The sequence below is a fragment of the Salarias fasciatus genome, chromosome 11, assembly GCF_902148845.1.
Source record: "Salarias fasciatus chromosome 11, fSalaFa1.1, whole genome shotgun sequence".
NCBI classification, from domain to species: Eukaryota; Metazoa; Chordata; class Actinopteri; order Blenniiformes; family Blenniidae; genus Salarias; species Salarias fasciatus.
The window spans coordinates 6,012,137-6,027,004 of record NC_043755.1 but is presented as its reverse complement, the minus strand read 5'-3'; the positions used below and the strand labels follow the sequence as shown (position 1 = coordinate 6,027,004).

General features: G+C 41.0%; 2 protein-coding genes across 3 annotated transcripts; one reads left to right on the top strand and one right to left on the bottom strand.

Annotated features, from left to right (window-relative positions):
- The first annotated feature begins 1,613 nt into the window (after positions 1–1,613).
- LOC115397178 (C-Jun-amino-terminal kinase-interacting protein 4) lies at positions 1,614–12,779 on the top strand. Of its 2 annotated transcripts, none has more exons than XM_030103386.1 (28): positions 1,614–1,730; positions 2,942–3,324; positions 3,435–3,629; positions 3,710–3,830; positions 4,041–4,111; positions 4,223–4,287; positions 4,911–4,983; positions 5,083–5,252; positions 5,410–5,648; positions 6,161–6,218; positions 6,433–6,585; positions 6,694–6,736; positions 6,874–7,001; positions 7,129–7,182; positions 7,962–8,102; positions 8,429–8,525; positions 8,678–8,764; positions 9,010–9,057; positions 9,191–9,332; positions 9,501–9,543; positions 9,668–9,748; positions 10,013–10,080; positions 10,165–10,313; positions 10,412–10,583; positions 10,745–10,858; positions 10,953–11,051; positions 11,208–11,297; positions 11,779–12,779. In XM_030103386.1, exons 2-28 carry the CDS (start codon positions 3,226–3,228, stop codon positions 11,895–11,897), a joined length of 2,919 nt encoding a protein of 972 aa, XP_029959246.1. In that variant the 5' UTR covers positions 1,614–1,730; positions 2,942–3,225; the 3' UTR covers positions 11,898–12,779. The 2 variants fall into 2 exon arrangements, with proteins under 2 accessions (XP_029959246.1, XP_029959245.1); XM_030103385.1 differs by having other exon boundaries at positions 8,393–8,525.
- Positions 12,780–12,832: 53 nt separating this feature from the next.
- On the bottom strand, positions 12,833–14,536 carry LOC115397180 (transmembrane protein 238-like). Its single transcript, XM_030103387.1, has 2 exons — positions 14,385–14,536; positions 12,833–13,434 (listed from the first exon to the last, which is right to left on the bottom strand). The coding sequence occupies exon 2, from the start codon at positions 13,425–13,427 to the stop codon at positions 13,098–13,100; it is 330 nt and encodes a 109-aa protein (XP_029959247.1). The 5' UTR covers positions 13,428–13,434; positions 14,385–14,536; the 3' UTR covers positions 12,833–13,097.
- Between the last annotated feature and the right edge of the window lie 332 nt (positions 14,537–14,868).

Below are 14,868 nucleotides of genomic sequence, written 5' to 3'. Positions count from 1 at the left end.
CACAGAAATGCTCATTTGAACCCACAGCTATCTTGCTGTGTTGGAAAATAGTGAATATGTTTGTGTTCCATGATAAAAGTGATATAATAGTATCGGTAATGCATACTAGGTGCTTTACATTGGCAGTACTTTCACTTCAGTTTTAGGCTCTCAGTGTACCTTTATAAATTCTACACTTAAGTAAGCAGTGCAACCCCCAGTGGACAAACCACATAGCCTACAGAAGTTTTTTTTTTAATCGTTTTTTTTTTTTTTTTTTTTGTAAATCATCCCGTGGGCCAGATTGAATCCTCCTCGGCTGACTTTAGCCCTCCAGCCAGATGCTTTACAGCCCATCAGCTTATGGAGCAGGTCTGCAATGAGTTAAAAGACTTTCTTTACACGGGTTCACAACTGTTTCTAGGCTAACTTTGAACTAAAACCAATGTTTTAATAAAAACTCACCATGGTGCCACAGATTAGAACATGTTCTAACATAACTCAAAAATTGTGATTTATTGTGAAGCTTATAATTATAAGAATGCAGCTGAAGGTCTAGGGACAAATAACCTAAAAGACAAATTAGTGTGAGCTCAGCCTTGACTTGAACTTTGTAATTTGGCTTTTCAGTTAGTTTCAGGGACAATGTAGCTGAGGCGAAGAAGCTCTTACCAGGTCGAGGTTTAAAGAAGGCTGTTAGATATGACCACAGAAGCAGGATGGGGCTGACATTTTCGGACTCCTGTGTGAACACAACAGAAATACAATTAATGGATAAAAAGAGAGGAGACAGTTGAGCTTTTATCGCCATCTGCTGGAGGAAATACAAACTTCATCCTGGTGTGCAAGTAGAAAATATTACCGTCTCAAGTAATTATTTAGGCAAGTACGTCTATCCTTTAAGCAGATAATTCCTATTTTACAGAAAAAAAAATTCTTTTTTTTGCAGTTTTTTCAGTCTTAAAAAATATGTATTTTTAATTTTGATATTCAATACAAAAGTGAACTGAATAGCTCCTTTTGGCATCACAATCAAATGGGCTTTTTTTGAATGAATGAATACATTTATTCCTGCTTGAAAATTAAGTAAACCTATGAGTATTGTTGAGAACATGAATTTATACTTGCATTTGACGTTTCTTGTTATTAAGTAGTTCATAGATCAGCAGTTGTAGAAACCTGTATGACAATGAGCTTAGCTTTCACTGACAGCTGTTTCATTTCCATGGTGTAAATTACTGAAAGAAAGTTTGGTCATCCAATGTAATTTCATTGTGATTTGATTTCATTTTAATTGTTTTTTGTCACAATATGCCCCAATTCAAACTATTAACTATACATTAGGAATAACTGTAATCTGCTGGTCTTGGGTGGGGACGGCAGCCGGCTCGGCATTTCGCTCTCAGGAATTTCCGCAGGTATTTCCACACAGGTATCGGATTTGAGTCAGATCACCTGACAGACTCTAGGGTCACGTGTCATCGTTCAAGTTTCAGGAAACTTTTTTTTCCTCCGTCTGAAAACAAACTGCTGAAGTCCCGCCTCCTCTCACCGCCCATTGGATACTGTGAACAATTCTCGCGCTCTGATTGGCCAAACGCGGGACATGTCTGCATACGTCAAAATCAAACCACGCCCCCGTCTTTAAACTCGCTTATGTGTAATTGATCTCTTCTCAGCAGAAAAGACAGCGGGAATTTCAGTGTTTTGGGCAAAGTGAAATGAAAATAATCAAGACGTCCGACATGGAGGTGAGTTTTATGATCTGAACCTGGAGTTATTTGTCCACGCGGCTTGTTTTTTTGACCGAGTCACAAGTTTGTACACTGGCTGCCGCAGCGACGTCTCTCAAGGTGTCCACTGTCCGTCACGTTACTTATTTATACAGTATGTCAGTTCAACCGGGCGGTTTCACCGGCGTGTCTTCTTCTGCTTCTGAACCAACAGAGAAGCCTGATTAGGAGAAGTACTGACATTTGAAGTCCGCCGGTGTCACGTTTGTGCGCTCAACATTGTTGTTTCGAATTCGTTTGAGCAGTTCGGAGCGCTGAACGCTTCCCTCACAGCTGCAGCTGATTTGGTTCTCCTCTCATTGCACAACCTTCATTAGAGACGCTACATGAAACGATTAAAGCTAGGGACACTTAAATATAACCAATATGAAGCCTCACTGCGTTTTTCTTTGTAGACAAAACTGTAAAATGTGCTCAAACTCCCTGACATCCAACCAAATAGTAATGTCAAAACTATGTTTTCCCTTATGGAAGACATTGTTGTTTTCTAAACAGTGAAATAAGAGCCATAAAGTTGTTTTTTTCCTTCTGCTTTATCTGTTGTAGTTACTTTCACATTTTGTATCTGATAAGAATGACAAGAACTGATCGATTGGTGAATTTTTTATTGATGCTATATGAAAATATGCTATCTCAGGTTTCTTGCTTTATACGCATTCCGTTAACAATCACGCTAAACAATTTACACTTTTCCAAAACAATCAGTGTTTGCTATAATCAGTTTCCTGTAAAGTTATCTGAATGGTGAGCAGTTTATCAAAAACATTGGCAGAAGTGTACTCGGCCCCTCAGGACTGATACAAAACCAGAGTTCTCTGTGAGTTGAATAAACTTGTTTTCTAAGTGGCTTTCCATGGAAATCCATTCAGGCACGAATGCATGACTGAATATAATCTACTCCACATGTTTACATTTGAATGTAAGCCTGAGTAAAACAACTTACTGGCATATAAGCAACCATTACACTGTCGATTTCATCCTCTTCACAAGACATTGGTTTAGGTTCTGTATGGCCTTTTTTGTGTACTTGCTGGTTAGCAAATATCTCCACAATCTCGTGTTTAACCGGCTAACTAGCTGTGGTAATTCGTGGGTAAATAAAGTGTTCAGTGACAAACTTTAGAGTTTTTGCATTATGTGTCATCTTGGCTTTCCTCCTTTTTCTACAGGATGGACTCTAAAACACCTCCAGACATCAGAACAGCTTGACAGTCCAGAAGCAGCTGAACGATCGCCGTGTTTCTGAGGATGCTGCACATATCACATACAAATGTAGCTTGAAGCTATGGAGGATGGGTGGTGCTGCTGTTGGCAGAAATGTTAGAAAGCTAGTTAAACTAGTTGTATTAGTTAATGAGGAAGTTGGTTCACAGAATTGAGAAACCATTTGCTGCAGGTGTTGATTGGAGTCGATTGCTTCACAGTTAATGTAACGGATCAAAATAATCGTCTAATGGAGTACAGCGAGAGAGTGCTGTGTGGGACGGGGGAGGTGGAGCTGGACCCAAACATTGTGAGCGAGGAGGCAGGGAAACTCTACTCAGAGCTGCAGGTGAGGCATTCCTGCTGTCCCTGCACACGATCTACTATGCTGATAGGCTTCTGGTCACACGAGTCACACATGACTTTGACTTTGCTCTGTGCTCCTTTACAATGTCGCAGACTGTTATCGAAACCCATGGTGAAGGTGTGGTGGAGTCACTGGTCCCTATATTTGTGTGGGTCCTGGAGGGTCTGGCCAACTGTAAAGCTCAGCTGAGAGACCGGGAGGAGGAAGCGGAGAAGGAGAAAACCGAACGAGAAGCGCTGCTCGAGAGATACCAGGCAGAGCGAGCGCTAAGAAAAGAAAGTCAGGAGGTGAGGTGATGAAGCACCGAGAGCAGCGCGGGGTGTATCAGAAACATTCATCTCATGTTGCTTAGTTTTGCTTTCTTTAGAGGTACCTGGAGTTGGATGACCAGATTGAACAGGAGAGGAGAGCCATGAGGGTGAGGGAAAAGGAGCGGGACCGTCGAGCTCGAGAGCTGGAGAACAAAGCCCGAGAGCAGGCTGATCAGTGTGAGTGGACACAGGCTGAGTCTAAGTTTTAGGTTTCAAATGTCTTCACTTCTTTCTCCTCTTCTTGGTGATTTCCTCCTTTGTTTTCAACCTGTCTTCCCAATATCATGAAAATATGCTGATGAACATCTCTGCAGCTTGCAAGACGTCCAGTTTTCTGTGGTAAAGTGATTTCACAGTGAAGGACACACACGCCTTGTTTACTTTCAGTGGTGGCCCTGGAGGAGCAGAAGACTAATCTAAGTCGAGAACTGAGCACATTGAGACTCACTCACAACAAGGTCAGATCCCTCTTCAGAGCCGAACCATTTTCAAGCTGCTTTATCGCCTCACATTTAAGTGTTGATCACCCTTTTGTTTTTAACGTTTTTTTGAATCATTTTCTCTTTCAGTTGGCTAACACTCACCGGGAAATTTTGGAAAAGAGGAAGGAATCTGACAGGGATTCTCCATTGAGGTTGTTTTCAAGACTATTTTATTTAAATTCCACATTTTAATCTATCGTGTATTGCACATGAAGCCAAGCAACATTTCAAGCACTAAATCTCAATTTTAGACCCTGCGTGAAATGTGACCTCGCTTCTCTGGTGGGACTGGATCAGAAATTTTTATTTGCCTTTTAAAAAGAATACTGTATAGAATGCACAGCATGCAATAACAATTTGATGATATTCTACTAATTCAAACAGAATGGGCTTCATGTAGCTTTGCACACAGCTTATACAAGCCCAACACATTTATTTTTTTCCACACTTGAAAGCATAAAACTCTCAAACTAAAACACAATTCTTACAGATTTGTTCCTCTGACATTTCTTGCAGCATACAGCTAAACACTCTTATTTAGTCATATTATTTGAAGGAGTCAATGATGGCTCATTTAACAAAACAGTCTAGTTTATATTTAAATATTTGTTTGCATTTAGCTACAATTTTCACTTCAAATAAAGTTAGTAAGGATTGACGACGAATCACAAGCTACTGTTTGATAATGTTGCCAAAACAATGAAAGATTTCTTTAAAGGGGCACAAACTGAATATTCAGGTGATTTTAGTATCTAACCCTGCATGTTGCCTTTAGGAATCAAATGCTTTTAAAGAACCGTGACCTTCCATCCATACACGTCTCCTCAGACTCCTGCGATAATGACAAGGTAAACCTGTCTGCATCTCACTTGGCTGTATTTCTTCAAATATGGACCTTTTAAACTCTGTTGTTTTCTGGTTTTTGTGTTTTTCCATTATTTCTTTAGATCATTCAAAGACCCCACTCAAACTCTGGTCCTCCCTGTTTGGAAGATTTAGAAGTTCAGAGAGAAAATGCGATTGACATTTCTGTGAAGTCCGGCGTGAATCAGTTTGTCAGCGATATCATCAGCTCCACTCCTGAGCTGGCACAGTTTCACGGCTCTGCAAATGCAAGGTAATCATCCAAATCCATAAACTAATCTGTGTTTTCACTAGAATGTTTGTGAGTCATCGACCAAACCAAAGTTCACTTTGCTGCAGCAAACCTTTTTGTTTTAATTTCTATTCCTTACAAGTCTAAACTATCTGTTTTTATTTACTGGTTACCTCAGTTCCCCGCTGATACCTCAAGCTGAAGACAAGTCGGAGCTGGATACGAGTTGGGAGGACGAGATGAGGGAGATGGAGAAACAAAAAGAAGAAGAAGAAAGGAAAGAGGAAGAAGGCGTGGAGGTGGAGGAAGAGGACAGTATAGAGTGGGAACTCCGCAACACCGACTCTGTCTTCTCTGAACTGTCGGAGCTGAGTCGGGATTATGTGGAGAGTGTAGACCGAGGAGCCAATGTCAGAGGTAGTGGACACTCACTTTTAAAAACTGAATATCAACCATCGTACATTTTTCTACGTATCAAAAACGGTTGAGGAGCACAGATCCTAAATACTGCAATTGGTGGTGAGATATATTTAAAAAAAAAAAAAAAAAAAAAAAAAATTCAGAACTGAAACATCCCAGGAGTCTTTTTTCTTTGTGTGAGTTCAGATGAGATTGTTCCAACAGAGAGACACAAACCTGTGACGTGTTAACAGTGTAGCAGGCAGTAAGTGATCAGATATCGAAGGGTAACGGCTTGGTTTCTAAAAATAATCTGCCAATAGTCACAATCTATTTTTATCCTGAAAACATGAAGTGCAAGTACATCACTGACATAAGAAGTTCCCTTCTTTTATTTGAATCATTTTGTCTGAATTTCTTTCTTTCTGAATGTTAATGCAGAGTACTTTATATCATCAGGTATACCGCCCTACCAGTGTTTCTTTTGTGTGTGTCTTATTAAAACAGTTCTAATACTACTTTCTGTTCAGGCAGTACAGACCAGTTCGAGGAGATTCTTTCTCAGTATGAGGAAATGAAAGTCACCAAGTGAGTCCTGCTTTCATTTCTGACCTTGTCATGGCTGATAAACTGTGGTTTCCTCTGTATGCAGGGTTTTTTTTTTTTGTTTGCCCCCAAACACTTGTTGTTTCAGTAACAAACCTAGTCATAAACTTCATAAAGAAATAGTTATTCTTAGAGTTGATATTTTTCAGCGCTAAATTAATCTCTTGTTGCTGCATTTCTATTGTTTTTTTTCCAGCGAATCACTTGACGCTGCTCGTAAAGCTTTGATATCTCGAGTAGTGGAGCTCACTGATGACCGTTCAGCTCTAAAGCTGGAGGTGAATACACTTCAGGAAACCGTCTCCAGATTAGAAGGCCGAATGAAGGAGAAGGAGGAGGAAACGAAAAGGTGCAGACATTTCATCCTTTTTTTTTTTTTTTTTTTTTTTTTTTTTAAATCTATTTACCTTTAGAAAGTTTAACCAAAGGTTTGTCTTTTGTTTTTTGTCCTCCACAGACTCCGTAAAGAGCTGGAAACCATCCATTCTGAGGATCCTGATGTAAGCTGCTGAAAAAAGAAATGTCATAGTCCTGCTATAATGAAACTTTTTTTTTTTTTACAATGCAGGAGCCACTGAGCGTAAATGATGGTGTGTTAAACTGGCTCCATTAAGATGAATCTATTTCCCCCATGCAGGCCTCTCTGCCCGCGTCCATGCGTCACTTCTCTCGCTCTGAAATGGCTCGTGTTGTCATGGAGAAGAACCAGTACAAGCAGCGTCTGTTTGAGCTGCAGGAGGCCGTCAGACACAGTCAGACACTCAGGTAACTTTGCCCTTGGATAAGCGCGTGTGTGTGTGTGTGTGTGTGTTGTCTAGAAAAAAGTTTTTTTTTAGTGTTCCAACTGATTTTTACCTTTTGACTTCCTGCGGTGCTTTTAATGTCTTCACAGAGCAACAAAGGAGGAGAGGTTAACTGATGATAAACGGTCCAGTGTTTGGAGAAGGTACAGCTTTTCATATTTTCTCTGCTTATTCTGAAACAGCATGTTTGTCATTTCAATCTGCAGCGCTCTGAAAATGTTGATGAAGTTAATTCTCCCGTAATTGCTAACAAGGTTAACGTGGATGTGGGTACAGTAACTCGTGTCTGGTTCCTCTAACTTGGCTGCGATGTATTGAGGATGCGTGAGGCTGTCATGCAATGTCATGTAATTAGAGGGTGATGGATTCTAATCCTCCAGCACGGTAGGACAGGGAAACATCAGGTTCCCGCCTGGGGAAGTCTGGAGGGCTTTACCAGAAGGCAAAGGGCATGATAGTTGCAGATAAAAAGTTAAAATATTGTGAACAATAATGTTTCCTATTTAAACATCCAACATATCCTCATGCCATGTGTGATTTCAACTTTGTTTTAACCTTTTTGTGAAAATCAAAAATCACTCACCACAATCAAACTGTCATATCCACGATGATAAAGTTGACAGTCAAAATTAACAGATTGTGTTTAATAAACTGAAAAAAGCTGATTTACTTGATGTTTTTTCTTCTTTACCACAGTGACAGGCCTCAGTGTATATTTTCATTGTCTGGAAATCATAGAATAAATCAGTCTACTGTTGTGTCATAATGATAGTTTAGGAGACTTGTATGAAGATAAATGATATTCTGTGTCAATAAAAGTCTGACCACTCTGGAAGTGTGTATTTGTGTGGTTGGTAGTAAACTGTACTCAGCAGGTTTACCGTGTGAAATGTCAATAAGTGTCTGTATCTTCAAATTATAGGTTCAACCGTTTGTTTGGCTTGACCAAGGTGCCACTAATCCCTCCATCTACCTCTGCGCTGGCTCTGTCCTCCTCCCCGTCATTCTCTCGCTCCCCTGTTGCATCTCCAAAACTCCCGGCCATAACTCGAACTCACACAGAGTAAGTTACTGGTTTTAATGTTTCTCTTTCTTGATTTTTCTGCTATTGCATTTAAAACTTTGGATGCATATGAGTGAATAAATGAACTTTTTGAAAGTAAATCGGTAAATGATTTAAACATGATCTGATACAGCATTTTCAGCCCCTGATTTAAGCCAGAGTAAACAATCGTTTTCAATATTTCTTTGCTGATGGGGCTCAGTTTTGCTTTACTGTGTGATTAAACTCTTCAAAAAATCAAGAAGAACACAAATTATCCCGCCGTTAAACAGCAGAAGCATTTTCTGTAGATCCTCCTCTCCTGCTGCTCTCTCACCACGTGTCAGGAGGAGAGAAATCTACAGAGAAATCCGCTCCCAGATTTGGGGAACAATGGGAAAGCGGCAGCTGCACGGCTGGAGCGTGCCACTGGCAAACACTCAGGTACCACAGCACTTCAATGGGTGCAAATAAATGAGGAAACTGGAAAATAAAAAGTGGTCTGCCATTGCACCATCAACCTTATATTGTGCAATTTCACAATTCAGGCCTGAAATAAACCTGAACATACTGGTGATTAAGTATCTTTGTTGTAGGAGTCTAATGAATCTGTACCGGAGCCCAAAGATGTGCCTGAACTCGTGCAGCTCAGACTTTTGGACCAAAGAGACTCCACTGCCAAGGTAAGTCTGACGACACTGTTTCTGCCCAACATATTGGTCGTCTGGTAACAGCCACGAAAGCTTCAGTTTCTTTATTCTCATTGAAAATTGCTGCCAAAAGCAGCTTGGTGTTTTTTTTTCTTAATAAAATGGTATGAGGTGAAACTACCGTATTCAGGTGCAAATATCATTCCCATGTATTTTCTATCTTGCGCTCACAGTTCAACAGTTTGTTTATAATTATGCCTCATACGTTGCCTCCTCAGCTGAACTGCGCAGTTGCAGTCACACCAGAGATCTCAGGAGAAGCCACCGTGAGTCTTTCATTATCCCGCTCACATCGCAGTTGTTCTCTAATTATGATCACCTCCCCGCGACTTCTCCCACAATGCAAGTTGTGTCATGCCGCTGCTCTTCCCAAACTCTGTGCCTGTCCTCCCCTGCCAGTGCACTGTGTGGGTGGTTTCCGGCCCTGCCTCCTGCAGTGACGTTACGGTGATTGATCCGGCTCGCTCCAATACCGTCCTGGATCAGTTCAGCCTCCCTCCCACAGCGCCGGCGCTCTGCATCTGTGCCGTGCCTCCCATAGGTCAGTGCCGGCACAGCAGGCGGCAGCAGGCTGCCTACCAACCGCTTGATTGATGTATTCTATAATCAGATTATTCAGTAAAACCTCACCATCTTACTGGAAACTCTTGGAAATCAAACTGCTCACTCAGCTGTTCCTCTTACAGTCATTTTGCTGTTGTTTTGTCAGGTGGCAGTTCAGGAACTGTGTGGATCGGGACTCAGGAAGGAAGGTAGTGCCAGCTGAATCAGCAGCTCGCCTCAGTAAATGACAGCTCAGGAATATGGAGGCTCTTCGGTCGACAGTCTGTCACACTCTGTCTGTCTCCCACCCTGCCTTCCTTTTGCCTTTTACAGTCTCCAGATACATCCGGCCTCTGCTGACAGGAGACGCTGTCTGCAGTCTGTTTCGCTGTCGGAGGCCGTTCATTCACTCACGTGAGTTCGCTTTGCGGTGTGTGTTCCAATTTTAAACATAGAGTGTTCTGTATCATAACAACATCACATCAAACCTCAGTTTGATCTTACCATAAATACAGAAGACATTGTCAATACAAAATTATAAACGTGATCAAGTTAAAACCATATCTGAAAGGTATATAATGCAAGCTGGGAATAGAGTAAAATCTGAAACAAAGTTTTCACGTTGTCTTTTTGTCACAAAAAGAAAATAATCCATTTCTATTGATCAACATCTTGCAGGTATACACAGGGTCAAGTCGTAGCCGGTTTGGCTGACGGCACGTTGGCCTTTTTCTCTCACGGTTCAGGTAATATAATAATTCTGGAATTCTCGATTTTCTTTGGTTGACTGATGTTTCGTGAGAGTGAAAATAAAACACTGTGATCGACAGGTGGCTGGAACCTGCAGTCACACTCAGCAGTGCCTGTTGGATCAAACCCCGTGCAGCCCATTCGCTGCTGCCTTGCCAAAGGCGACTGTCTGTGGGTGGGATACTGGAACAAAGTCCATGTGGTTGACCTTAATAACAAGAAAGTGGAGGTAAGAAGCGGAGGAGGTAACCTACATTTTATTAATTGTGACTAATGTGCAATCTGTCGTTTGATTAAGCGTCATGATGCTTTTTCCTCACACCACAGCAAATATTCTCGGTGTCTGAGCGCAGCGAGCAGCAGGTCCGTTTCCTGTGTGCTGGTGGAAGCGGCGTTTGGACGGCCTGCCGGCTCGATCACATGCTCAGGCTGTTTGATTGGTCCTCAGGACGGCCGCTACAGGAAGTAGATTTCATGGCTTTGATCACCAAAACATTAGGTAAAAAAAAAAAACAACTTTTTTTTTCTTTTCTTTTTTTTTTTTGTCTCTGTCATTAATGCAAAGCTGTGGGCTTGAGTCAGTTCTTGCTCCTGGTATGCTGAATTATAACTTTGTTTCATATGATCAGTACTGAACTAACACACTTTTCTCTCGTGCAGGTCAGCCTTTCCTCACGCTCTCGCCTCTCCAGATCTCTTCACTCGCCATCATCTCTGGTCGTCTGTGGATTGGCACAGGAGGTGGTGCCGTTTTCTCCATCCCCTTATCCATAAGTAAGTTTTTAATCAGATTGATTAAGTCTGGACCTGATTAAGTCGTGAAAGACGAGCTCTAATAATACTAATAATGATGAATAACTGCTTTCAGCTTCAGAAGCCGTTTCCATCCCGTATTCCAACACTGCATCAGCCCAGCTGTGCTACCATGGGCATCGGCAGTCTGTCAGATTCATCATTGCTGCATCTGGTAATAGTCCCTTAGATTTTACTCAAGTATTTTCACAAACTCTATTAGCATCAATAATGTATTCTTTAGCTTTTTTACACTCGGGACAATGTGATCAGGAGATCGAAATGGGACCAGTCTGTTGTTTTTGCTCATGAACCCACCTTTCCCTCACAGGTTGCTTGATCACTTCTCCAGGCAGCAGCCATGTCACTACAGCTCAGCGGGTCCTGAGCGGCGGAGAAGGGTACATCAACTTCCGAATTGGTGGGTCACTGGCAAATTCCTCACTGATGTAAAAATACACTGATCAACTCTTTAAAAGAAAGTATGAGGTGTTCACTGGAACGCTTCTGCCTCGGTTTTTACAGTTTTCCAGTTCACGTCATAAAATAGATTTAAACCACGGTAATATGTATTTCGCCGGAAATTATACAAGAATAATTTACTTCAGTAAAGATTACTGTAAAACTCACAGACAACTTTTCACTTACACTTTAAGTTATGGTACTAGAAGATGATAGCCATGTTCTTTGTACTGAAACTATTTCATTGCTCCCCCTTATGAACTGGTTTCCTGGTGCCCTGGGGCTTTAGAAAAACATTTTTGAAACTTAAAATAATAGGTGCAAAAATGACTGCCTTGTGCTTTTTATTGTGAAAGGATTCTAACAGCCTTTAAGAATTAGATCTTATAATTCATTGAGAAATCAGGAGTAAATTCTCACTCAGCTGTTCACTTTTCCAGGCGATGATGCAGGTGATGAATCGTCTGAGACGTCTCAAGCCTCGCCACAGCGGTCTGAACGCAGTCACATGATCATTTGGCAGATTCCAGCTTCCTCCGTTCCCAGTCCTGCACTCTGACATTGTTCGCTCCATCGGTCAGAGCATTAAGACCAGATCACGACGGAGCCACACCATTGTAAATGGTGCGTTCATGGAACTAAACGAGGCCACGTCTCAATATGGCAGCACCTTTTTAAATGTGATTGATATAACTTCACACTTGTTTACCTCATAGTTTTGGACATCTCCCATCTTTACTGGATAATGGTGCCTTTCTGTGTGCCTTTGATTTTATATCAATTCTGTATGATCGATCAGTAGTACCTGGTTGCGTGAAAGCCATGTCGACCATAGCACTGGAAGAAAAACAATAATTCAAACATATCTCTTTTTTTATATTTCTTTTTGAGAAGCCTGAGCTCTGACATTTCATGATGTGACGGTAACATTTTATTTGGCTGCAGTTTCTGCTGCTTTGTCATAAAGTGGAATCAGGCTTCTGGATTTTCTGCACACATAAAGACAATCAGGCACTTTATCTCCTGAGGTTGCATTGAGATTGTTAAACATCTGTTGTGATTCTTCACCCATGAGTGTTAACTCAAACTATCGCCCTTCACGTTGCATGTGGTGAAACTACGAATACCAGCACGTTATGAATGTGTCTTCACATCTCCTCTCCTAAATCAAAGATTTAAGTAGGTGTTGTATAAAATATTTATTTTCTCAATCATTTTGATTCATGACTTCTGAAGGAAGACATGAAATTAGTGTATTATTTTGGTTCATGCTTAAGTTTGACAGCAACATGAGGGAGAGACATTGATCCCATGTATTCTATGCAGTATTTTTGTGCACTTATACATCTGTGATCATGTGATCATCTCATTTGATTTTGAGACTTTTGTCTGACTCAACTTTTTGCAAATTTGATGAATGTCATTAAAGTGTTGTAGTTTTTATTTGAGTAGTGTCATAATCTTTTGTAGCAGTAGAGCAAAAAACACACACACAAATGCCCAGAGGAAATCACTAAATGATGTGATATGACGATCTGTTTAATCCTCAATTTTGTCTTTGTTTACATACAAAACTGAACAGAGTACACAAATTCTTTCAGTAATACGAAATCAGGGCTTTCGTGTCAATGAGGTGTTTCCACTGAGGGTGACACTCCTTTGCCTCGGGCAGATTGGCCCCCTTCCAACTTGAGCACAACTCTGTAAGCAACACAAGTCTGTCAGTCCTTCAAACTTTGGTATCCCTAACGTCCACCTCCTATGTTGGACTGCTGCGAGTCCTGGGGAGCCGTATCCTCCGACTCAGAGAGCGAGCGAGTCGATCCACAGCTCCACCCACGGTGCCACCCAACTCCTTCTTGGAGGTCAAACCCTCAATGTTGCCGCTGTACCATAAAACCCAGCCTCCCACGGAGAACAGCACCAGCAGAGCTCCTGTGTACACCAGCAGATCCCCAAAGTCCCGGCCCTGGATCTCGAGCTGGGCGAAGACCCCCAGCAGCATGGAGATCACACCCAGTAGATCCATCAGCACCGCGAACACAAGAGCCAGCTTGCAGTGGGACAGACCCTCATACTTTGGTGCCATAGCTGCACTGTAAAGAAAAAAGACAAGCAGGTCGTATCTGGGAAATATCACATGCTTTGATGTCAGCTTTTGCTTGGACTCATTAAAATTAGACTTGAAAAAGACAACCACAACAAATCAGTGTTTAGCAGATTATTTCTCCACCAACAGTTCTTTTTAACATTATGTTATATCGTCGGAAAGAATGGTTATTTCCATTTTAATTTTATTTATATAAAAATGTACTTAATATACATTTGTGGGATGAATGACAAATGCTGATTAAAAAATGGAAAGCCATTCCACAGCATTGTGTGAGCAGGCTGGCGGCCACTATGAGGAGAAGATAGCAGGCTTTTGTGGCTGCATCATGTTTTTTTCCATAATATGATACTCTTGTTAACTAATGGGTAATTCATTACCAATACATTTTGCTTACAATCTGTCAAACTAACAAAAAGAAAACGGGAAATAAAGCACTGCAACATCTGCAGAACAGATTTGGTAAAATTTTCATGGTCACAAATCATATTCTACTGCTGCTCATCCCACAATGGCACCATTTAAAAATGAAACAGAACTTTTAAATGGTTTGAGGTTTATTGTAAAGAAGCAGTTTCCAGTCCTAAAGTGTGTTTTCTTCAGGACTGACTTGGCTTTTCAAGTTTGAATTTCACTTATTGAAACCTTTAGAGAGACATAGCTTTTTAACTTAATCTTTTTGACGTTTATACACTTTTCATTCCTTTGTATATTCCAATTACACATTTTATTGCCATATTTGCCAAACAAAGTTTTTTTTTTTATGTAAAAAAGACTAAATGTGATTGAACTTTCAAACACATTTCACCCTGCGCACACACCCGCGGTCACCTCAGGTGCCACACCTGTCCTATTTGAGCCTTATTTTAGGAGATTACTATCTACACCGCAGTTTTACATGGTTATGAATATATTTTTGAGAAACAAATCACTTACCCTTTTGGTTAGGTTGCAGATTTGCTGGTGATACTGAGATGTATTCCGGAGTAAATAAACCGTGTTTGGAGTCTTTGTGGAGACACAGAGCCGCCTGTGTAACCTGACACCTCCTCACCTGCTCTACCTGTCCTGCAGTCCTGCTGTGTGACACAATCAAGTGTGTCGAAAGCAACGTATGGGAGAAATCCTGCTGCAGTTCTGAAGTGGGTCGAAAGCAACTTCGTCATGTTGTTTGAAAATGCTTCTATGATTTGTGTCATTGCACATTTTACGGAAATATATTCTTTCAAGAGAGAGAAGTTAAGCCTGACCCACTGAACGCATTTCTTAAAGTTTTTCTTTTAGGTATTATTTTTACAATATAATCTTGCACAGAAGTTTATTAACTCACTGTTTAAATTGCCGCATAAAAAATCTTTAAAATATATATATATATATTTACCAACGGATGAAGACGTCACACCCGGAAGTGACGTAGAGC